Source organism: Marmota flaviventris, chromosome 19 (genome assembly GCF_047511675.1).
Source record: "Marmota flaviventris isolate mMarFla1 chromosome 19, mMarFla1.hap1, whole genome shotgun sequence".
Classification (NCBI taxonomy): Eukaryota; Metazoa; Chordata; class Mammalia; order Rodentia; family Sciuridae; genus Marmota; species Marmota flaviventris.
Window position 1 is genome coordinate 16,205,297 of NC_092516.1, and position 24,376 is coordinate 16,229,672.

Here is a 24,376-nt window from a genome sequence, read left to right on the forward strand (position 1 = left end):
TGGGGTTGTGGCTCAGCGGTAGAGCGCTCGCCTCGCACATATGAGACCCTGGGTTCGATCCTCAGTACCACATAAAAATAAATAAATATATTGTGTCCATGTATAACTAAAACAAATATTTTTTTAAAAAATCTTGACATAAGCATATTACAATATTTCGTGTTTATGAGAGATATAAAATAATATTAAGAGAAATACTACTACTAACCCAGTATCTAATATTCAACATTTGTATACCAAGAACTTCATTTAATCCTGAGATTTGTTTTATTATTACTCCCAATTTTATAGAGGCTTAAAAAGACTACCCAGCACATCCACCCGCATGCATTTGCTGAAGTACAGAGCCAACTTCAGTTCAGGTTTATATGATACTGGAGTCTGAGCTTCAGCCCCTGCCCTGCCTTGCCTCCCTAGGGGGCAACACAACAGCGCTCCACAGAGGGTCCCTGGCAAATTGAGAATACACAAGCTCATGAAGGCACAAGGCCCTCTCCCAGCTCAAATCCCAAGCTCAGGGAGAAATAAAGCGCGTTCAAGTACCAGCAAGAAAAAACAAAAACTTGAAAGAGTTTGGTGCCGGGGCTGTAGCTCAGAGGTAGAGTGCATGCATAGCATGCACAAGGCTTGGGTTCCAACCCCTGCACCAAAAAAATTAAAATAAAATAAAATAAATTCTCAAAACCAAGTTATCCTGAAAGGATATATCAAAGGATCTTATAAGCTTGATCCAAAAAGGCACGTTGTTATCACATTTCCTAAAAATATCCGTTTACTGGAGCGAGAATAAATGAGTGCCAGAACATTTAGCTGGATGCTGAAACAGACTTAGTATACCCAAGGACAGGGCACCTAAGGTCCTGAGAGGCGCCAGGAGTAAACCCTTAACAGGCCACACACTTTTCTAAGTATGGCACTATAAGAGATGAAAGGGACCCAGAGAGGGAAGGGTTACTATACCAAACAGGTCCTCAAATGAAGAGCAGAGGAAGAATTTATAAATGTGGGGAAGAAAGTCCTCTGCAGCTGTGAACTCATCAAGACCCAGAAGAGGAGAGAAATGAAGATACACGCAGCAAACAGCTATAAAAACAGCATTCGCGTGGTGTCGGGTCAGGCCTGATGTATACATCACCCACTGGTGAGGTGGCGATAAGTGGGAGTTAGAACTGTAAGAAGTGGGGAGACATCCAAGAGAAGGGGACAGATAATTGTGCTCTAATTCTGGTCTACTCTGCATCACGGTGTGGAAACTAAGGCAGCACAGTAACTCACTAATGAGAAAACAATGTTATTTACAAAATAATTCTACTTGCTTTTCTTCCTAGCCCTACCTTCTGAGGTGTTTCCTAGGCCTGTGCTACTCAAATTGTGGCAGGAGATTGGTGCTGTCCCCAAAATGGAGAAGCATTCAAAAACTTTCATAGCAATCCAGTACTGCCATAGTGTTTTGCTATATTTTTACAAAAAGAGCTGGCTTGTGAAGGATTGGAATTTTAAAATAGAAAAAACAAGGTCTTTATCGCAGATGATTTGAGAAGCTCTGTTCTAGATCCTTGCACAAGTTAGCCACACACAAACCACATAATTACAGCTAGACCCAGTGCAAAACCAAAAACACATCAGAACAGACACTCCAAATGAAAACTTAACAAGAGAAAGCCCTTAACCCACAGTGCTGGGGTATTTGAGATGTACTCTAACATTCTGTATACCAGGAGAGCAACAATGTGGCTTAGGCATGGGAAAGGGGAAATAACAAAAATATCTGAGCACCTCCCAGGGAACACGTCCTGTGAGAAAGACAGGCCTGCGTCCTGCACACCACCGTGGTCCCACCGTGGTCCCCAAGTCAGAGTAGGCTACATAGCCAAGGCCACAGAGCTGGGAAGATGGGTCCAGCTCCCAAAGAGAACTGCTTTCATTAAACTATACTGCCTCTAGGTTTTTCAGGCATTTTCCAAAGTCTGTTCTATGTAAAGAGCAACACGATGTGATAAAATCTATCACTGTCCTATTTTTCCCAATAATTTCTTGCTAGAAAGCATGCTAACAAGCCAGTCGACATTTTCCTGATAAACAGTGCTCTAAATGGAAGACGGCATCTTTACCAAAGCTGAAGTTGGATGAACAGCAATCAGGGATGTTGGCAAAGACATGACTACATCAGGTAATTAGTAAAGTTAAATCACCTCTAAGTCCCTCTCTGTTTCAAGATCCATGAATCTATGACTCCACAGCTCAGTGTCCAAGAACACCGATATTACAGTAATGCCACAAGAGAAACGATTCAACTCAACACAACCTTAACAGAGGGGGCCCCCATGAAACAGAAACCCAAAACATGCAAGACACCAAATAAAACATCACAATTTAAATTGGGCTTAAGCCAAAATACAAAGGTAAAATACATTTAAGCATTTAACTAACATTTTGCTTGACTGGAACTTCCCTACCTTCTGTTTCTCCCTGCAAGTGCTTCAAGGCAATTCAAACCACTCCATCATGAGACAGCATCTCACTAAGCTGGGAACAGTCCTCTCACAAATAACTGCTGCCTACAATATTGAAATAGTTAAAGAACTTGAACTAAACAGGTTTCAAGAACAAGAGACTGCAGGGCTGAGGATGGAGCTCAGTAGCACAGCACTTGCTCACCATGTGCGAAGCCTGGGTTCAATCTCCAGTTCCCCCAAAAAAGTAAAATCAAAAAACAAGAAGTCTCTTGCATCCAGTCATTCTCCTGACCTCCTACCCTCCCATTGGGGGGAAAAGCAGGCTGAAGAAAGGAGCATGAGAGGACCTGCTTCCACCATGCTGATGGGAGGGAGGGTGGGCTGCTAGGGAGAGTCTCGGGGATTTAAAATACCAATTGGAAGAGACCAACCTGCCTTCATCTCCACTACCTTTAAAAATCAAGGTAGGCAACTGTAACATAAACGACCGAGTTGATGAAGAAATAAAATCCCTGAGAAGTATGGGTGAAATACAACAAGTATAAAGAATGCAGAAATCTGAGTCTTGGAAACCATATCCAGCTATACCAAATGAACAAATCACCCTCATTTCAACCTTCACACAAACAGATGTCCAAACAAGAAGCCCTACGGTCTGCCTGGCCTCCACATGGTTCATGCATGCTTTTAGCCCAGCACTTCCACTTCTGAGACTCAATCTCAAGGAAACACAGAATTAAAATTCAGAAAAAGTGCATATACAGAAAGATGTCCATCTTATTAGATTAAAGGTTAAAAGCCAGAAATAATATAGATGCTCAGCAATGGGGGATGACCATACAGTCATGTGTTGCTGAACGACAGGAATATGTTCCAAGAAACACATTAGGCAATTCTGTCGTCTGAACATCCTGGAAACCTAGTTCCACAAAGACAACTCTGACATCATTAAATGATACAAAAGTATGGGGCCACTGTGGTACGTGCAGCTCCTGCACCCCACCTCAGCCCACTGCTCACCACAGAACACACCTTTACCACAGAACCTACTATACGTGATGGCTCCTTTTCTTTGTGGGAAGTGAGGGGGTTGGAGGTGGGTACCAGGGATTGAACCCAGGGGTGCTTACCCACTGAGCCACATCCTTTTTTATTTCTATTTTGAGACAGCATCTCATTAAGTTGTTCAGGACTCACTAAATGGCTGAGGCTATCTTTGAACTTGAAATCCTCCTGCCTTAGCCTCTTGAAACCACTGGAATTACAAGCATGCACCACTGTGCCTGGCTATGTTATGGCTCTTTTAAAATTTTTTTTTGTCTCTACATCTTCCCCTGTTTGATGACACTCCTGGAAGATGGAGGTTGGGACCTACTCATTTCTAGTGTAATAGAGCTCACTGCAAGCTAAATATGAGGTGTTTAATTAACGTTCGACTGAACCGCACACACCAGTGTAGAATAACAGCACCAACTCCCTGGAAAACACAGCTGCCATGTGTGAGGGGGCTCCTGCTAGAACACTAATCAATGTGAAAAAGGAGGGAAATTCTGATACAGGCTACAACACAGACAAACCAGTCCACAAAAGGACAAACACTGTATAAATCCACTTGCGGGAGGTAGTTATGACAGTCAAATTCAAGAGACAAGTGAGTGTGGGGGCTGTCAAGGCCAGGGAGGGGAGAATGGAAAGTACTATATAACAGGACAAGAGTTTCAGCTGGAAAGATGAAACAAGTCCTGGAGAAGGACAGTGACGATGGCTGTACAACAATGTGGGTATATTTAATGCCACCCAACTGTATGCTGAAAATGGCTAACACAGTAAATTTTGTTATGCACATTTCACAGTTTTTTAACATGTTAGCAAGGGTTGCTTAAGGGATCAACCCACAGATGATAGTGTTCTTTCTAGTCTCTAAATTTCACATGATGAACACGGCTGCTTTTATAAATGAAAGGTAAGTAAATGAAGACACTGTAAGAGCAGTTCACAATCACCCTAAGTGAGGGAGAAGCTAGGACCTCAGAAGAAGAGCAAAACCTAAACTGGGGAGTGTGAGCCAGGGCGCGAGGGCAGTTCCTCGGCAGAGCGGACGGACGGTGCTAGGACACATGCTTGCCACTCAGGCCTGGTAGCTGCTGCGCCTTCCAGCTCAGGAGGAAGAGGAAGAGTTCTGGGGAGAGACCTGTGGCATGAAACTGCCCTCACAGAGGCACCCTGCCCACGGGAAAAGAAAGGGAGGTTCTAAAGCCACGTCACCCTGTCACAAGCAACACCCGCCTGAAGGAGCCGTGAGCACAGACACGCGGGCCTCTCGCACTGCAGACCTGTGTAGTGCCCCCCTTGCATGGTGCCATGGTGATTGCACACAGCATACAGGTCATAGATGTAGTCCTCAGGGTCCCTCCCGAGTCCATAGGGCCGCCTCCACGGGGACCAATGGGATGGCAAACTCCAGCTGCTCTGGCTTCTCTTGACCACATGAGGAGTCATGTCCAGGCCAGTCAAAGGGAACTTGACCATGTTCTGAAGTTTCACACGCCTGTCTCCTTCCTGTTGCAAGAAGAAAAACAGGTTCTGATGATATTTTAATATAAGCAGATGGCAAATCAGGTGAGCATGGAATGTGGACCCTAATCACTGACGTAGTTCCCAAGACACGGATAAAATAGGATAATAGATGAACAGTTTTAAGCAGTTGGAAGAACCAGTTTTAACACGACTAAAAGTGGCCTAACCACTGGGGGTAAATGAGCCTCCGTGAGTCTTCATTTCCTTATCTACTAAGGGTTTTTAGGTTTTTTTCCTTACAAAAAAATTGATAATTTCACAAGATTCACCCTAATACCTGTCAGAGGCGTGAAAATCAACAGTGACAACCACTTGAAGGGTAAGACCCAGGACCTTGCACAGAAGTCATTAAGCAGCATCCCTTTCCTCCCCACCTCCTCCAACAAGTGCATTAAAAGTTCATGCTGACTTAGTTTGACATGTTCAGTTAGTTGACAGCTGGTCAACCTGCACTTTCCATTAAGCCCATGGAAAATCCCCCTGACACCAACCACTAGTTGAACAGACATTTACTGCATGTGTCCTGTGTCCATAGGAACTTTAAAACTAACCAGGCCTAGATACGCCTCTCCCAAGGAGCTCGACTCTACCAAGGAAAGGAAAGCACTCACAAGCGAAAGGGAGAGAGGGTCCTGAGAGCCAGGAAGGCCAGGCTGAGGAACGTGGGCCTTATTCTGTAGCTAAAGGGACATGCTGAGGCTTTTATGAGGGAGGAGATGTCTCCCAACTCATGGGTGAAGAACTGTGTGAGCAGCACATAGAACGAGTTACAGGGGCAGAGTGGCGACAATCAGGAAATCAACCCAAAGACACTGCAACTGAGACCACTGGAGAGTAGCAAAGCATCTACGCTGGCAGGGTGACAGCTGGTACAAGGAGACACATCAGGAGTCAGGGGGAGACAACCACAGCCACACAGAAGTGCCTGCCTAGAGGAGAAGGCCCAGAAAGAAGTGAAAGACGCTGTTGCGTTTCTGGGTCTGGGTTTCTGAAAGGACGTAGATATGACGTCAAGGGAAACAACAGCAAAGGAGCAGGGAGTCAGAAAAGGCTGGGGTCCAAACCCTCAACCAGGCTCCCACCTGCAGAGCCCAGTAGTAAGCAGGGAAATGTCATCCTTCTCTACCACAGGAATTCAACTCTGAGCCTTGGTGGGAAAACCCCAGCCATGGGGACCCAGCACATGTCACCTCTTCCTCTCTGCCTCCTCGGAGCCCAACACCTCTCCATCTATTCACACCTCCTATCTCCGGGCCAAGACTCCACCTGAAGCCAGCAATGGCTTTCCGGGATGACTGCAGGGGCCTCCTCCAGGCCTCACTGCCTTCATTCTTGCGGCTTCTCTTGATCTTTTAAAAACAAACACTGAGTAGTGCTGCTTCTCTGCTCAAAGACCTCGCCAGAATGCGACACTGCCTCTAAGGGTCTGTTTGGACAAGAAGCCCTGCTCCTATCCCAGTTCTCACCACCATCCCATGCTCCGCAGCGCAGCCCCACTGGCCCACTTTCAGCCCCTCCAAGTGCTGCGCTCCTTTGGGCCCAGGCTCTGCACACACTGCTCCTTCTGCCACTACCAGTGTGAACCCCTGCTTTCCTCTCACCTGGAAAACACCTTCTCATCTCTCAGGGACAAACCTTAAAGCCGGCCTCACAGATTCTGCCAATGCTCACCTCCCATTTACCTCTCCTACAGTGGGGCTGTCTAGAGCAATCCTGGACTCAGGGAATAGCCTTTTTGGAAAAGATGAATCACGAAGTAATACAATAAACAGCAGAGCTTCTTTGTATATATTTATATTTTTGACTCATCTCCCCAACTATACAATAGCTCCTTGGGAGCAGGACAAGTTACTTTGGAAGGACATGGACAAGAAGAGGAGGGAAGTGGGAAGGGCTGTCCAGTGCACGGCACGACGCACAATCCTACCTCCCCCAGAAGAGATCTCTACTTACGTTTTTCCCTTTAAATACTAAAGAAAACATAACAACATTTAAGCATAACATTCACAAGTCTAAAGCAAACCTCGAGAACAAAGTAAAATATCTGCAATATGAACTAAAATATTCAAGATTTAAAGGGTCACAGGATGCTCAAATTTTGCTTTGAGAAAGAACAAAACACAAACCCAAATAGGGGTAAATATATGTCTACCATCCAGACAGGGTCAGAGGATCAACAGGAACACCAAAGAACCCACCTACAGCACCCACAGGGGGTGTAAGAAACTTGGTCCCGGCTGCATTTCCCTTACCTGTCGAAACCTCTTGAGGTGTATGATGAGCACGTCAGGCAGAGTCCACAGGCTCAGCGTGATGCTCCCCTGCTGCAGCTGCTTGCAGTGTGGGCAACGCCAGGCATCATCTGGGGCCAGCTGAAAACAAGGAGCGTGACTTCAGTTCCAGACCCCTTAACGCGTAACTTGGTTATGGAGACAGAAGTACTAACTTCTTGTCCAGTGCACGGCACGACGCACAATCTCTCTAGACACTGCACAATGGAGTAACACAATCACAGCTGGTACCTGGCTAGAGTTGGCACCCGAACAAGTGCTGAGATTATCCTTCAAGGAGAAATAATCAAACTAGTAAATGCCACAGAGAGGTTGTAGATGTCACAAATGCACCCCAACTAAGCAGAGCTCCAAACGCAACTCTTCATCTTATGATGAACATGGACCTTTCCTCCTGCTCCTGTATGTCCTACTTCAGCAACACCAGTACTGCCCACCAAAGATGGAACATGGGTTCATTCCAAACTCTAGAACCTTCCCATTTCCCTCCTCCTCTTGTCCACGTCCATCCAAAGTAATTCTCTCTCTGCCATTTCTCGTGCCTCCTCCTCTCCACCCCCACTGGAACCACCTTGGTTCCAAGTCCTCACCTACTCTCACCTAGACTTCTTCACGTCTCCTGTTCTCCCCCACAACCTCTGACCTGCTCCAAACAAGCCACCCCTCCTGCTACCAGCAAGATCCTTCTAAACATCAACCTGAGGCCCCAAATCCACATGTCATCTCTGTACGGAAAAATTTCATGATGAAGACATTCATTTACAGGTGCCATAATGTGAGAAATTGTAATATGCTCTGGAGTTCAGAAGATAGATCTGGTTTCATCAATGTGTAAGGTACGGGAAGCCTTTGGGAATGGATGACAGTTCCCATGGGTTTGGAAGATAAAGGCGCCAAGGTCAGAATCTTGGGGGATGCATATTTTTAAAGGAAGTACTCAAACTCAGAAGCCACCAGGCCTGAAGATGCAGTTAAAAAAAAAAAAAAAAAAAAAACAGGCAAGTCAGAAGCATTTCCTCTCCACATTCCATGAAAAGAGAATTGGAGAACAGGTGGTCATAGGGGCATGAACTACGCGGGGGTCAAAGGAAGCCTGAGCTGAGGCTGCTGAGTGAGGCACACAAGGAGCCACAAGAACGCCCAGGCCCAGGTCCAAAATGCAAGTCGGACAAGAGAGAGTCTTGGCAGGGAGGGAGGGAGGGAGGGAAGGAGCAAGTGAATGGGGAGAGGGGAACCACTGGTGGTAAATTCAGCAGAACACAGCGGGAGGAAGACAGCGGCGACCTGAGAAGGAAGCAGAATGAAGGAAGGTTTTTTCCCATCACAAGGAAAACTGGGAAGGGACAGAAGTTTGGAGAGATGAGAGTAAATCAGAAAATCAGACCCAGTGTCATCTGGAAAGCCTTCATCTCTCTGTGACATTTTACACTCCCCATACCTGGCCATCCAGCCCAATGTTGGTAGTAAGTAAACAGGGTTTTCTTGTTTAAATCACAGTATGTTACAAACATACTTTTGTAAAACACAGTGAGAATGGCATGACACCATCTAATTTCTCTGAGAGTTCCCGATCTTTCCCTGGTTCTGTAATGATCTCACGTGGCTGAAGAGTTCCCGACCTGCAGACAACATTCTGAGCATCACTGATCCAGCTGACACCACCTGGCTGTGGGGAGGGGACAGGGCAGTAGGCAGCAAGTCTACTTTCCAGTCTTCCTGACATGAAAATAACATCACTCTCTGCTAAGTTCCCTTCCCAATCTTTAGATTCTGCTGTTTATATAAAGGGAAGTCCACTCCCTCATGCACAGGATAGTCCTTCAAGTGCCTGAAAATAACTATCAGGTCCTTAAGGAGGATGTGCTCAGCCACTACAGGACCTCCAGTGCTAGCCCACCAGCTCTCTCTGGATGTGTCCCAGTTTGCCATCCTCCTACCAGGGAACATTTAATATGAGGAAGAGAGCAGCACTGTCCCTATCAGAGTTCTGGGTATCCATACGGCAGCACGATGGCCTACGCCTATGTGGTGCTGCTGATCAATCTGAGCTGCAGACAACTGGACCCCACAGCTACCACCACAAAGCCTAATTCTAAGTCCCACCGCCTTTACATCTGTATTTGTACTGGATTCTGGGGTCCAAGTACCACTCATGTATTCAAAGATGTATTTATCGAACACTTCTTATGTGCCAAGCACTGTTCTAGATACCAAGATTATTTAGTGAAAGCCAGATAGAGCTCACACTGTCTTAATTCTCTCCCCCTTACCTCTTGTATTCCAGCTACACTGGTCTCATTTCTGTTTTTCTACCATGCCAATCTCCCTCCTACCCCAGGACCTTTGCTTCCTTTATTAATTATCCCCTCAGCATGATAGCAGGATGTCTGTCTTGACATGTGTATCCCCTGACTAGCGCAGCAGCCAGCACATAGCAGGTATATTCAATACATCTAAATGAACAAACCCCAAGAAAAACATCTTGCTAGTATGAACTCATCACTGTAGGTCTGTGCAATGTTTTGTAGATACCAATACTATCATCTAGCAGATCTGCTCACCCCTAAGCTTTGTGCCATTCTCAAACATCTCTCAGATAAACCTTTTTTTTTTTTTTTGGGGGGGGGGAGGGTACAAAGGATTGAACCTAGGGACACTTAACCACTAAGCCATGTCCCCATCCCTTTTTATATTTTATTTAGAGACAGTGTCTTGCTAAGTTGCTTAGGGCCTCGCTCCCTAATTGCTAAGGCTGGCTTTGAACTCACCATCCTCCTGCCTTAGGCTCCTGAGCTGCTAGGATTACAGGTGTGCACCACCACTCCCAGCTCTCAGCTCAATTTTTTATAAAAAGAACTAAATAGAACAGTGTGTCACATAGAATCTGCAATCAACCAGTTTCAAAGCTATTTTATAATTAAGCCCAAGACCGATACAACATGTCTTGTGAAAAACTATTGTTAAAGGAACTAGCTATGAACTACTTGTGAGAAGATGAAAATTGTTTTCAAATATTTGAAGAAAAGTACAAGAAAGTTAAGACTTTCAAGTCTTAAACTCAAGAGAGAGAACACCTCTTTTGGTGGTACTAAGATGGGGGCATATTTCATATGGGGCATATTTCATGAGAGCATATTCTAGCTAATTAGGAAGATCAATGGGGTCACCATTTGAGCTATCCAGAGAGGAAATGATATGTCAAGTCTTGAGCAGGCAAACCCCTCATTACAGAAAGCATTCAAACACAGGCTGGACAGTCACCCATTTTAAAGTACGTGGAATAATTAAACCATTAGAAAAAAGGCGCTTTAAAGTTCCCTCTGAGCCTGAAATTGCAATATTCCCTAAGTACAGGAGTAAAGACTAGAAACTAATGATCAAAATTATGATCCTAAGTATCAACATAAGATCAAATGAACTCCATGTGCTCTGGTCTAGGTTTCCAAAGTCACATAGAAACCACACAAGGCTGGCTCCCTCCCACAGAGTCTTATCTGTCCATCCATTTGTTTCAATATTTATTGAGTCCTACTATCTGCAGAGCACTGTGCTAAACAGTGCAAAGCACTGCTGCCCAACAGAACTCTACATCTGCTCTGTTCAGGCGCCATCCATGTGGGTCTATTGAGCACTGTTGAGAGCCATAGCCAAGTCGGGATGGCACATGGCATTTTGCCAGAAGGAGTGCTGTGACTGGATGATGCTGGATTGAAACAGGCTATGTATTGAGTTGTATATGGACCCTGCAATCCGGCAATAGGGCGGCTCCTGCTGCCTGGGCGCCCCCCCCCCCTTGGAGTTCCCGTTGAGTTCTCACGGGGTTCCCCGCTGAGTTTGCACGGAGCCCCATGGAGAACAGGGGATTCCCGGGGAGTGCGCGTGGAGTGCTGGTGGAGTTCGGTCAGTAAAGGAGTTCCTGTTTGTACCTACAAGTGCCTCATGGCGGCTCAGTTATTTTGTGCCCAGCCAGACTGTGGCAGAGCACCTAAAATTATGCTTGTGCAACAAAAGAACTGAATTTTTCATTTTACTTTAATTAATTTAAATAGGTCCTGATACTACATTCTTAGCATACAGGTACTACGATGAGAAACACCGTTTTCATTACAAAGGAAAACAACTTAAAACTTCTAAAGTAAAACAAAAACAACCAAAAAAAATGAGCCCGATTTAAAAAAAAAAAAAGAATTATAAAGGTTCATTTCAAGAGCATTCCAATTAATCGAAAATTTAAACTTCTTTTTGTTGAAGTCCTAAAAGGAACAGAATACTCAATGCATGTTCAAAACTAGGAAAATGTAAAATCCTAGGGATTTTGAGGGGCAGAATCTGTTTCTTTACTGTTATCTTGCCATTCCCCCTTCCCCACCAACTCAGTACCCAAGAAATGCTGCCTGGCTCTTACTCGTTCCTCTTTGGTGTAGAGTTGGAAACACTGGGATAAAGTGCAGGTCTGAGGTTGATGATGCCGCTCCCTCTGCAGGCGGACACTTTCTGCATCTGGGATATACTCATCTTCAGTGTTTACAAATAAGCTACAATTAAAGGGAAAGACATTATCACAGAATGTCTTAAAACACGGACACAAAAGTATAATTATTACAGTTTTACAAAGTGGCTATGAATTCATAACCATGAAGATCCAGGTGTAAGAAAGCAAAGGAGGTCATCTAATTCTTCTATGTCCCAAAGTGTTCTTGAAAAGTTCTCCATCTGCAAGTTATTTTAGGAACTAAGTTGGAGTTAGTTTTTCTGGGGCTGTCCATGACTTGTGCCATTAAATCATGTATTCTTGTCCTTCATCTCTAAGGGCAAGCATTTGATAAAGCTTATTAGGGCAGAGGGACTTCTAATAAAAATCAAATTGGACCTATACAGTAGTTAATGAATATATGGCTTCTCTCTCAGTAGTAAATAAATGTTCAAAGACTTTAAGGTTGGGAAAAATGTATAAGAAAGAAATATTAAGCTGCTTAAATAAAGGATTAACAATATGCTTAGATACTGAAGAGAAGAAAGCTCTGTATTTTAGCTAATTTGGAAGATCAATGGGGTGCTCCTAAAATAAAACAATTCTATAAATATTAAGTAAAAGAATACTCACAAATCTTTTGTCTCCTTGTCCCATTCTACCACTAACTTCACATGAGCAGTGCCACCTGGTCCACAAGATTTTAATGCCCTATAGAATGGGGGAGAGAAGAAGCTCCATGTTTCTATCTTTAAAAAGAAATTATTTTACTTAAATATGATTATGGCCTATCTACAATCATAAAATTGCTGAAAATCTTCATAGTTCCCCCAGAAGAAAAAGATTTTAGTGACTCCATTACAACCATAGGTTTAGTAAATAGTTTACAAGTGGGCTAAAAAAAAAAAAAAAATCTTTAAAATATCCAATACAGAAATAATGGAAGAAATAGATTAGAAGAAATTTAGTAACACACTATAAGGCTGTCGCAATTACTCTCGGACATTCTATGTGACCTGTCCAGCTCTTGCCTGACTCCCCACCAACTCGGGGAAGGCTGACCTTGCACCTCTCCACCTGCTCCACACCATGTGCCTACCCTGTGCCGCCTTCTTCCCTCCTTCATAAAGCCACTACCCCAGTTCACTGGACTCGGCCACCTCCTGAGAAACTCTTTCAGCCGTCACTGTTAAAATCACTCAACAAATCTTTTTTTATATTGTTCAATATTTTTGATTATTATCTTATCTATTAGTTCCCATTCTCTAAAACCAACAGGGAGCCTTCAAACAGCAATATGTTATGTACCTTTTGAAAATCTTGAAATGTAGGCACAATTTCTTTGTTGAAAGAAATGATAAAAGAGAATGTGAGTTTTCATATTTATATATCCATATGTATATGGTGTATTCACATATCCATTATTTTACTAGTAGACTACTGTAAACATAATAGAAGGATGTAGAAAGTACAGAAACAGCATGGAACAGCGACTAAGAGAAAAAGGAACAGCATAAAGAAACTTTAAAGAAAAGGCACTATGGACAGCGGAAGTCACACCTGAGAAGGGACACACACAGCATGGTGCTGCGTGCGCAAATGCTCCTCGGTACTCTGATACTGAGGAAGGCTTGGGGTGGAAGGGAAAGGAAGAGCAGGACCCACAAAACAGAGGTCCTCAGAGTCCTGGCTGTGGAGAATCTGGCATCCGGTGGAAGCCAGCCTTCACCTCGTAGGCCACAAGTCACCACTGAAGGGCTTCAAGGAGGAACGAGGTGTGACTAGCACACTATTTTGGAAAACTTCAGTCTTGGTGAATAGGAAAGTGTAATTTGTTTTCCTAACATGAATATTCTGTGGCTTTTCTTATTTTAAGGAAGATCCATAAAATGTTTCATACTCACGTGTGAATCAGAACTGAAATAAGTACACAGTTTCTTAGTGAGCTTAAAGAACATAACATGGGATTATACCAAACATCACATGTGAGCATAGGTGAAATTATGGAAGGTGAATTTTTTTTCCTCTTTACCTTTCTACTGTTGGGTGGCACAGGGGCTGCTCCTCCTGGGGCAGCAAGTATGTAATTCCTACAACACTGACCACTCGCAAACTGAACGGACACACCTGCGTCAAATATTAAATGAAAATTAGGATGACTTTCTCTTCACAGGCATGTTTTACAGTGGCATTCCCAAACAGATTAGAGGTACAGCAAACCGTTTTGCAAAATGCTTCTCTATGACATTCTGTTAGGCTGTTGAGCCACTCAAATACACTATTAAATATGATTTAACCAAATGCAATTTATATACCAAATGTCATACAAGACAAATAATACACTGCTCTCGCTGAACATTAACTTAATGGTCTTCCATGGGTGCCTGAACATAGTAATCATTTTTAAAATATACAGATGGTTATGCAACTTCTCCAAACTTTATTAAATAAATTTTATAAAGGAATATACAGCAGTTCAGGAAAGCTTGCAGTGAGCAACTCCATTCATAAAATGAGAAATAAGTTCTCAGTCTTGAAAATCTGAACAAAACAAATTCAAATTCCATTTTAATGACTGTTTCTTCACTGTGTAGACATGCACACTCTGCTAGAATATCAAAATGCCCACAAACCTGAATGCAAACAGTAGGCCTCAGGAAATACTTCATCTTCTCCAGGATTTCCTTCTGCAGAAGGTCCCATGCTATCGTCTTCTCTAAGTGCAGCACAAAAGGCAGTCCAAATCTACCACACAGAAATACTGGCATCACCTTAAAAGTATGGCAATTCCTTTAATGGTCTAACTCCTTATTCTTCATCTTTTAAAATGGAATGACAACATAAATTGGTTTTAGGACAGTTCTCAAATCAGAACAGACAAGTCAACAGTAACTGTCATAAAGAGAAGATGACAAAGTCAGAAGTGCAGCCTCGATTTCTAAGAAAACTCAACAGCCTCCATGCCAAGTGACTCCAGGGAAGCATGATGCTGGGCTACCAGGCAACAAGGCACAGGGTTGGCAGGGATGGTGAGAAAGGGGATGGGAATGAACAAGAATCTGGCAAACAGTGTGGGTCAAGCCTACAAGGAGGTGCCAGAGGAGCAGGCAGGGCTGGAAGGCCCAACAGGCAGGCAGCCATGTCCTGGTAGCCTCTGACAACAAGCGAGGCACTGGCCAGCAAGCCACACTGAAAGTCAGCACCCACCTTAGGCTAGACACCACTTGGCCTCTGCCAGGTTCTGTGTCCTGGAGAATCAAAGGCAGCTCTGTGGTTCTCAGCCTCAGATGCACAGTGAAATCACCAAAGGAGTATCAAAAAATAACGATGCCTAAGTCCAGCCCACAGAGATTCTGATGACATCAGTCTGGAATGTGGCCCCAAACACTGAGATTTTCTCGGAAGTTTCCCAGGTGGTTCTAATATGCAGCTGAAGTTGAAGGTCACTGGCCCAGCCTCAACTTTCACCTACATCCAGAGTCATGCAAACCTATGTGCTGATCCCTGACTGTGTCCAGCTCCATATGTCCAGGTCTCTGTGCAGGCCACTCCCCAGCTTGGAACACCCTTCCCACCCTTCTCTAGGCTGTCTCCTACTCATACCCATGAACACACCCTTCTCCAGGTAGCACCCTGGTTATTTTCTCCCTATGTGTGCCATAGCACTAACTACACTATGCTGTAAATACTGTGTTTCCGCCTCCACCAATGGACTGAGTTATCTGACAACAAGAACTGTTATTGATTTGCCTTAGTAACCTAAACCAACCATGCCTAAAAAATAGCAGATGATGAATGAAGGAATGATCAATCAACCTAGTTACCAGGGGAGCTCTAAGGCCAAGGCTGAAGCAGAGATAAAAGATCATTGGGAAACTCATTCCTAACAGTCATGGGGCTGTTTACCCGCATAGTACTTAACAGTGAACCTACCCTCCTGAAAACGACTGTGGTGTGAAATGGGCTCCAAGAAACTCCATTATGAGGAGCTGCCTTTTCTCCCAAGCTTTAAACAGCCTCCTACAGTGTCCACTCAGGGTGTTCCTGCCACACAGGATGTTCACACAGCCTGCTCCTCCTCACAGGGACTCGGCTCAGCTATGGCCTCCTGGGGCCACCTCCCGGCTGCCTTTCCAGTGCAGAGCTGCGGCCTCTCCTCACTCACACCCTCTCACTCTAACCTGCGCTGATGTCTTCAACACGGTGCTAACTGTCTCAAGCTTAATGTGTTGTTCACTTGCTTAAGGCCAGCCTGGCCCTGGGAGTGCAAGCTCCCTGAGGACACAGCCCTGTCTGTGTTGCTCTCCGCTGGATTCCTAGGGTTTGGAACAGCGCCTGACACTAACACTAACACCTTTGTTAATGAATACGATAAATATACACATTAGCACATTTCACATCAGTGGTATTTACCATCCAAGGTACTTACCTTACTGGGACAAAGCTACTTTAAAAGATAGTCTAAAGTTCCCATAAATTCTTAGGGCAGCAAAAGAAATCTGAGGGAGATTTCTGAGTTCCAAATTTCTGATTTGCAAAGCTGAGTGAACAATTGTGCCATCTGCCACAACAGGAGATACTGGAGGACCAGTATCATAGGGAAAGATAAAATGCTCAGCTTGAGACCTAAGACTGGGAGGCAGGCACTACCAAACTAGATAAATTAAGGGTTGTTTTTTTAAAAAAGCTATTAAGAAAGCAGAACTGCAACTGGCCAGTAAAGCTATGAAATAATGTTCAACATCCTTAGCAATTAGGGAAATGTGAATCAAAACTACACTGAGATTTCATTTCACTCTAGTCAGAATGACAGTCATCAGCAATATAAATAATAACAAATGCTGGTGAGGATGAGATGGGAAAGGAACACTCACATACTGCTGGTGGGATTATAAACCACTATGCAAAAGAGCACAGAGGTTTCTCAAAAAATTAGGAATGGAACCACCATAGACCCAGCTATCCCACCCCTCAGTATTTATCCAAAGGAATTAAAGTCAGTAACTATAATCATACATGCACACCCATGTCTAGCAGCACAATTCACAATGGCCAAGTTTCGGAACCAGCCTGTGTGCCTATCAATAAATAGATAAAGAAAATATGGTGTGTGTATATATATGAAGTTTTATGCAGCCATAAAAGAACAAAATTATGTTATTTTCAGGAAAATTGATAGAATTGGACACAAAATAAGCCAGACTCAGAAAGTCAGGGTCATGTGTTTTCTCTCATATGTGGAAGCTAGAAAAAAAGGAAGGAAAAAAATTTTATGAAAATAGAAAGGAGACCAGTGGACGAGAAGGTGGGGATCGAGGGAAGGAGGAGAGGGAAAGGGAGGTGCTGGGCAACGAAACTGACCAAATTCTGTTATGTGCATGCATAGATACATCATAATGAACCCTACTGTTTTCTACAATTATCATGTACCAATTAAAAAGGAAAGGACAGCATGGATCAATCTGGATACAGGTCCAGCGTCCTAAGAGAGTCTGAACTAAAATATTCATATAACCCTTCAAAACCAGATGAGCTGTAACAGGCTTCCTAACTCACATCATAATCTTTTACTCCCCCTCCCACTGAATCAGGTCAACTTACACATATATTCCTGCTAAATGTAAGGCTTCTCACCCTGCTTTTTCAAATACTTAAAAGCAGCAAACTTGAAAGCTTCAGCACTTATTGGAAATTAAGCTGGCCTCACCTCCTCCCCTGCTGCCCGGTGCAGGCTCGGTTACACACCAGCACGACAATCTTGTCACTGCCTGCTCTGTTGGTGGGCAGGTCCATTTCCCCTTGCTTTGCTGCTGTTTGTGTAGAGGAAGACAGTCTATGATGATCCAAGCCAAACTTCAAGTGATTGAGATTGTTGTTTAAGTGAATTCCTGAAACAGAATAAAAACTACTCTTTTTATCTCTTCAAAATTATTTTCATTCATTCATGCATTACAAAGATATTTACCCAACAGAAAAAAAATGTCATTTTAAATTGCAAGTTCAAGGTCAGCCTCAGTAACTTAGTGAAGTCCTAAGCAACTTAGTGAGACCCTGTCTCAAAAAAATAAAATTAAATTAAAAAGGCTAAAGGATGAACTTAGTGCCCCTGGGTTCAATCCCCAATACTTTCAAAAAAACTAATTTAAACTACAATTGAAAATAGGAACAAATACTCTCCTATGAAATTACTCTGGTAGCCTTTAAGGAAAAAATTTTAGCATCTATTATTTTCTTTAAATTAGCCTTACCTATCTTAAAAGCTGAAAATCAAAATTCTCCACTTCAATGAATGTTAGATACAATTTCAGAAGAATAAATTTGCAGAGCTAATCCAGCAATAAAATTTAAACTGAGCCCCAGCAACCAAATAAATTTTAAAAAATAATAATAAAGACAAGAACATTTGAAATGGTCTATAACGTTCCAATATCAGTTTCTTTTATTTGGTGGGGGGGCAAGGTACTGGGGATTGAATTCAAGGGCACTGAACCACTATTTTGTAAGCTACATCCCCAGCCCTAGTTTGTATTTTATTTACAGACACGGTCTCACTGGTAGTTCCTCTCCATTGCTAAGACTGGGTTTGAACTTGAGATCCTCCTACCTCAGCCTCCCAAGCCTCTGGGATTACAGGCACGTGCCACTGTGCCCAGCCCAACCGCAGTTTATCATCCCTGATTAGTACAAGAAACAAGACCCAAAGTCGTTCCTGATTATTACAAGAAACAAGATTCTCATAATGATAAGAACATGACAACTTTAACAAAATCAACTGGACTGAATCAACTCACATTAAAGTTAACAAAAATAGATATATGGCAGACACAGTACTAGTCTCCACAAGGTCCTAAAGCAGACCTCCCTGTCAATTAGAGCTATCCAGCACAAGGCCCTGCAGCAGGTCAATAAATACTGACTAAATATCAGTTCATTTCTTTAATCCGCTGGAAGTATAGAGTCTAGTAAAATGATAAAGAAAGAAGCCCCTCCCACCACCATCATAAATAATAGCACTACCATCAGAAGAATAAAATTCAAATGGCTGCACAAAATTATTCATAGCAGAATTCTGATAGTAACTTAAATATCCAGCAATACAAGATGCTGTTGAAGATATATTAGCATGATAGCAATTTGAAATTATGACTACATAATTAATACCAAAATAACAGGATGACAAAAAAAAATCACAGACACTAGAAATAAAGAAAAGTTGAATCTTTATCAAGCTATTAGAGGGAAGAAAACTTTTTAGGCTTCTGAAAGTTCTGTCCCCTGACCCCAAGGCGGGCTAACTCACACTTTTCTGTGCTCCCATTGCTTTCTGAACAGGTGATGACACCATAAAGAAATCCCAAAAGGAACAAGAGTTGATTTCACTTCATAACCATCGTGAACTTTGGTATGAGAATAAAAGATATTATAAATCTGAATTTGAAACAATGAATGACCTCCTTTCCCAGGTTCTTGGCAGAGGTCAGGGCGGGAAGACTTAGGTCACTAGAAGCGGTCAGAACCCTAATGAGATAAGGGAGAATGCCACTCAACTAAACAGAAATCAAACTGGGTGTTCAAATTATGGACCCATCTCCTACAGCCATGTGACCTGGGGCCAGTTAGTTCACTGCTCTCAGCCACAGCCCCCTCCTAAGCAGAGTGAAGAAAGCGGATGCCTCACATGTGCTGGGCCAAACATTCATAAGGTCTTTAGATCAGAAGCCAAAACACACGTGATAAATTTGGACTTACCAAATTCACTTCAGAATAGACACATAGTGTTAATCCTAAACAACTGGGGATGAGAAAGGGAATTTGGGAAAATGTTCAGTTGAACAATCATTAGCTGGGCTTTTGCTACATATTAGGAATTGCTGTGTATTAAAAAATGAAGCAAAGAGTGGTCACAACTCTCGTAAGTCACATTGTAGTTTTGGGGTTGAATTATAAGAATTTGTAAGAATTCTTATAATTCATCATACTGGGAAAGAGAGGAGAAAACAGATCATTTCCACACACACGCTAGCTTAAGAGATAGCAGAAGCAATGGAGCACAGAAAAGCGGGAGTTAGCCAGCCTTGGGGTCAGAGGACAGAACTTTCAGAAGGCTTTCTGAACAGGTGATGACTGGGTGTTTTTACTGTAATGTAATAAAATTAGAAAATAATTTAAGTAAACGAAAGCATATGAATGAAAATGCAACAACTGGAAGAAAAGAAAGTTCCTGGGTCAAAGAAGAATGAAAACTGAAATAACAGAGTACCTGAAAATAAAATAAGCAGGGGCTAGGGTTGTGGCTCAGTGGTAGTGCACTCATCTGGCATGTGTAAGGCACTGGGTTCGATCCTCAGCACCACATAAAAATAAAGAAATAAATAAAGGTATTGTGTCCCACTAAAACTAAAAAATAAATAAATATATATATATATATATACATATATATATATATATATATATATAAAAAGAGAGAGAGGGAGAGAGAAACATCAGTGGGCCAGACAAAATTAAATACTAAGCTGGCAGTGAAAAGAGCTTACCACCTAATATTCAGAACCACTACATATTAATACTCTTTTGTATCACTGAGGAACACAAATTCCTGTTGCAATGAGATACAGAACAACATTAGGTCTGGTGGTAACACAAGAAGTGATTTCTGAATAAGTATGAAGACAAATCTTAAAAAGGTATGTAACATGGTGCATCTATGTTCTCTGAGTAAGTTAAGAAAACAAATTTTTAAAAGGTGCATAACATAGCCTTTAAATAGAACAGAAATATTAAAACACTCATGCACAGACAATTAGAGACTACAAGTAGCTTAAAGTAAATCTGCACCAGTGGGGAGAGAAAGCTGGTGAGGCAGGGCACCAGAGGAGTGTGGAAAACTTTGTGCAACAGGCAGTTGAGGAGTCAGATGTTCAATGAAGAGGAATAAGGTCTGGGGTTCAGAAAGATTACTGGCAGAGAAATAGGGATTTGACTGAAAGCAAGAAAAACAACTGTCAGGCAAAAGATAAAGAAAATCTGAGTGGACAGCATTGTGTGCACTTTCTCACAATTAAAAAATATTTATATCATGATATTATATCTGAAAGGGGAGACAGTTGTCAAGCCTGAGAGCTCAGGTAACGGCATGGAAACAGGTGTTACCTCTTTGACTGAGAATTCCTTCAGGCCGAAATATTTCTGGAGTCTCAAAGGCAAAAATGCAGTCACTCTCATGGACTGTCTCCAGGTCGTCTGTATCACAAAAGGAACGGTGGAACCCATCATAGTACATTTCTGTCAACACAATCTGAAATGTGGGGAAAATAAAAATAGTTGGATAGCTGGAAATTCAATACAAAATGATCTTCTAATTCCACCATGAACTTCTCTGGACCATCAAGACTTGGCAGCGCTCTAAAAAGGCTCTGAAATATTCCGCAGGCCCTCATTGTTGCTTTCAGTGAGAGAATCTTAGAAGCACAATATCACCTATGATTGTGTAACAATGTACACTGTTTCAGAAATCTATGGCATTAACCCAGAGTTCCTTTAGGTTTTGGTGCAAAAGAGAACCAGGAGACTCTACGTCTAACCCTCTGGTTTTACAGAGGAAAGAGAGGCTGAGAAACCCACCTAAGGATGCACAACTATTCCGTCTCATGCCAAGAACAGAGTTCACAACTGACTGTAGCATCTGCTCCCTCATCATTAAATTTCCCCCTTTTCAGATTGAAAATGTCAAATAATCACGGACATCCGGGGGGAAATGAAATCAACTCAAATGTCCAATAACAGTCACTAATGAAATATAGTTCTACTAGAATTATAAAGCTATTTAAAAAAGAATGAGCACATATATTTGCACTAACGAGAAGTAAGGTTAAAAAAAAGTATATTTGCACTAACAAGGAAAAAAGTAAGGTTAAAAAAAAGTTATGTATAAACAATGTTTTTATAAAATAATGTAGCGTATGCACATAAAAAATCTGAATGAACACTATGTAACAGTACTAAAGTTAGTACAGTACAGGAAAATATTTAGTATTGGGATACTTCCACTTTCTAAGTTGTACTTCTGAAATGGTTAAGTATTTTACAGTGAAACAGAAAAACAAAAGATAAGGGGAAAACAATGAAGACATTTAGTGCCTCGTTACAGGCTCAGCATCATTGTCTGGTAAAAAAGCACTGGGTTGGGCAAGAGAAGGTTCCTGTCCCAGCCTGCCACCAACCAGCCCTGTGACTTTGCAGAAATCACATGGTTTCTCTTGGCCTCCTTCAAATGGGGCAGGGGGGAGGTTGCACTGCACCCCTAAGGTCCCCCATCAGCATTAACGTTCTTCAGTCTATGAAGTGAAAGGAGCTGGTGACCTATTCTACAAATAGCCCAGGGAAAATGTTCCTGGCAGGTTTCCTTCTAATGAATTCTTGGCCATGCTGTTTTTCTGCTGGTGAACACGCAAATATAATTCCCTCTCCCCAGCAAGCCGAGGTCAACGCAAACTGTAATTATTTCACCAATTTGAACCACATGCACAAAGAGCCAGACAGCACTGAAGCTTTAAAGATGCAACCAGATTTTCTCTGGACTCCACCAAAGTCTCTCTCCCTCCCTCTCCGTCTTTCCCTCATCCTGGAGGGGAAAAAAGAATCAATGAGCTCTTCAGAGTAAGGAAGAATATGAACATTTTATCAATGTGCCAGTGCGAGGCCTATGAAAATATGAGAGATTTGCTATATTGGGGCCACACTGCTGGTTGTGTTTGTTTTACTGTGGTAACTTCCCAACCAAGGCCACATGAGGCCAGACTACAAAACACCTTTATTGTTCAAGTAATTACATAGTGGCTTCCAGAAGCTATCTAGGGAAAAGTTGTTTAGCTATGAAGTCAAATCTTAAATAAGGGATGTTTTTCCAAATGAAATAATAAGTGAACTGAATAAAAACTGTATGTAAAAACATGTCAAGTCACAAAGAGGCCAAAACATTTTAGGTCATTTAAACTTTAACTACTTATCAAAGATCCACTCCCCCAAAAACAGAATCACAACTTTCCCTTATTTCAACAAGTAAGAGACTCTGGTCCAGTTATAATAAGAATACAAAATAGGGTTGAAGGAGTAGCTCATTGGTAAAGCACTTTGTCCAGCACGCAGGAGGCCCGGGGTTCAACACCAGGATTTGGCGGGGGTGGGGGTGGGGTGGGGGTGGGGTGAAACACACTGAGTATGTACTGTGAGCAGGACATGATACTAGCAAGATGTCCATTCTCATCACCATAATGGGAAGAGGTGTTCTAGAGTTCTCTAAGCCTATTTGATTATCAAACATCACAGTAATGTTCTTCTATTGTTCACATACACAACCGTAAGAATTTAGGAGGGATTAAGTAATTATACTATATGAACAAAGCTACAAGAAGGTCTTGATGTAAAATATAAGCCTTTCCTTTCAAATATACAAACACACAAATATACATATACATACACATATGTGTGTGTATGTGTGTGTGTGTGTGATTAAATGAAGGATGAAAAGTTTTCTATACATTTTATTCTTATGGGTCTTGATTTCTTTTTCCCCTCAGACTACATGTAACTGGTTTTAAATATCTAAGTGACCATATTTGGCAAAGAATTATAAAAAATTTCAGAGAAACAGAATCAGCACCTTTGTGGCTCACATGCAGTGGGTCTTGGCAGCATTATTACCTGATCAGTGGGGATCTTTGTTTCCACAGACACTGCTTCCCGAAGTCTGGCAACAGTCCCAGACAGAGGCACAGCCACACCAATCCTCATGCAGTGAGAACATTTCCCTTGATACACTACAGTGACATAGAGAGGCCTGTACAGATCAAAGTCAGATCTTCTCATTAGTCACTTATTTTAACTAAAAATAGAAATAAAATAGACCTGATCTGAAATCTACCCAAAAACTGAAGCAATCCCTACTTCTTTTTAGAAACCGAATTTTAAAAGTTCATTTGGACCTAAGTAGAACTATCAAAACAACAATCAAGAGATCTTTGGAGAGCCAGGAGCAGTGGCACATGCCTGCAATCCCAGCAGCTTCGGAGGCTGAGACAGGAGGACTGCATGTTCAAAGCTAGCCTCAGCAACTTAGTGAGGCCCTAAGCAATTCAGCAAGACCTTGTCTCTAAATAAAGTATTAAAAAAGGGCTGAGAATGTGGCTCAGTGGTTAAGCGTCCCTGGGTTCAATCCCCAGTACCTTAAAAAGAGAGAGAGAGAAGGCAATATTGGCAATTTGGAAAAGGCAATATTCATAAAACAAAACTGAACAAGGCTTGATTCTGTCTTTTGTATTTCCTTTGAAACAACCTAACTCCTGGAAGTTTTGAGGAACACTGTCCTAATTACAAGGACAATGCAAAGTCTCCAGAGAATTTAGAAGTCAATCAACATTCCTCCTCCTTCCCCATACTGTCTGCGAATGACAAGCTGAACCTGAGGCTCACCTGCAAACTTAGACAGGTACTTATTTCTTTAAGGAATTAATAAAGCATGTATTAAAATTATCATTAAATTTACTACTCGCCTAAATAAGTAAAAGATGTAATAGTAGTTTACA

General features: G+C 42.4%; 1 protein-coding gene across 1 annotated transcript in view; it reads right to left on the minus strand.

Moving 5' to 3' along the window:
* Usp31 (ubiquitin specific peptidase 31) overlaps positions 1–24,376 on the minus strand; it is a 72,640-nt gene that overhangs the window by 12,317 nt on the left and 35,947 nt on the right. The window contains exons 5-13 of the mRNA XM_027948634.3: positions 23,496–23,631; positions 20,946–21,090; positions 17,503–17,683; positions 14,429–14,540; positions 13,828–13,922; positions 12,429–12,506; positions 11,730–11,859; positions 7,286–7,405; positions 4,790–5,015 (exon numbers count right to left, since the gene is read on the minus strand). Of these exons, the coding sequence (XP_027804435.3) occupies positions 4,790–5,015; positions 7,286–7,405; positions 11,730–11,859; positions 12,429–12,506; positions 13,828–13,922; positions 14,429–14,540; positions 17,503–17,683; positions 20,946–21,090; positions 23,496–23,631 (1,223 nt within the window). The remainder of the gene's footprint in view (positions 1–4,789; positions 5,016–7,285; positions 7,406–11,729; positions 11,860–12,428; positions 12,507–13,827; positions 13,923–14,428; positions 14,541–17,502; positions 17,684–20,945; positions 21,091–23,495; positions 23,632–24,376) is intronic.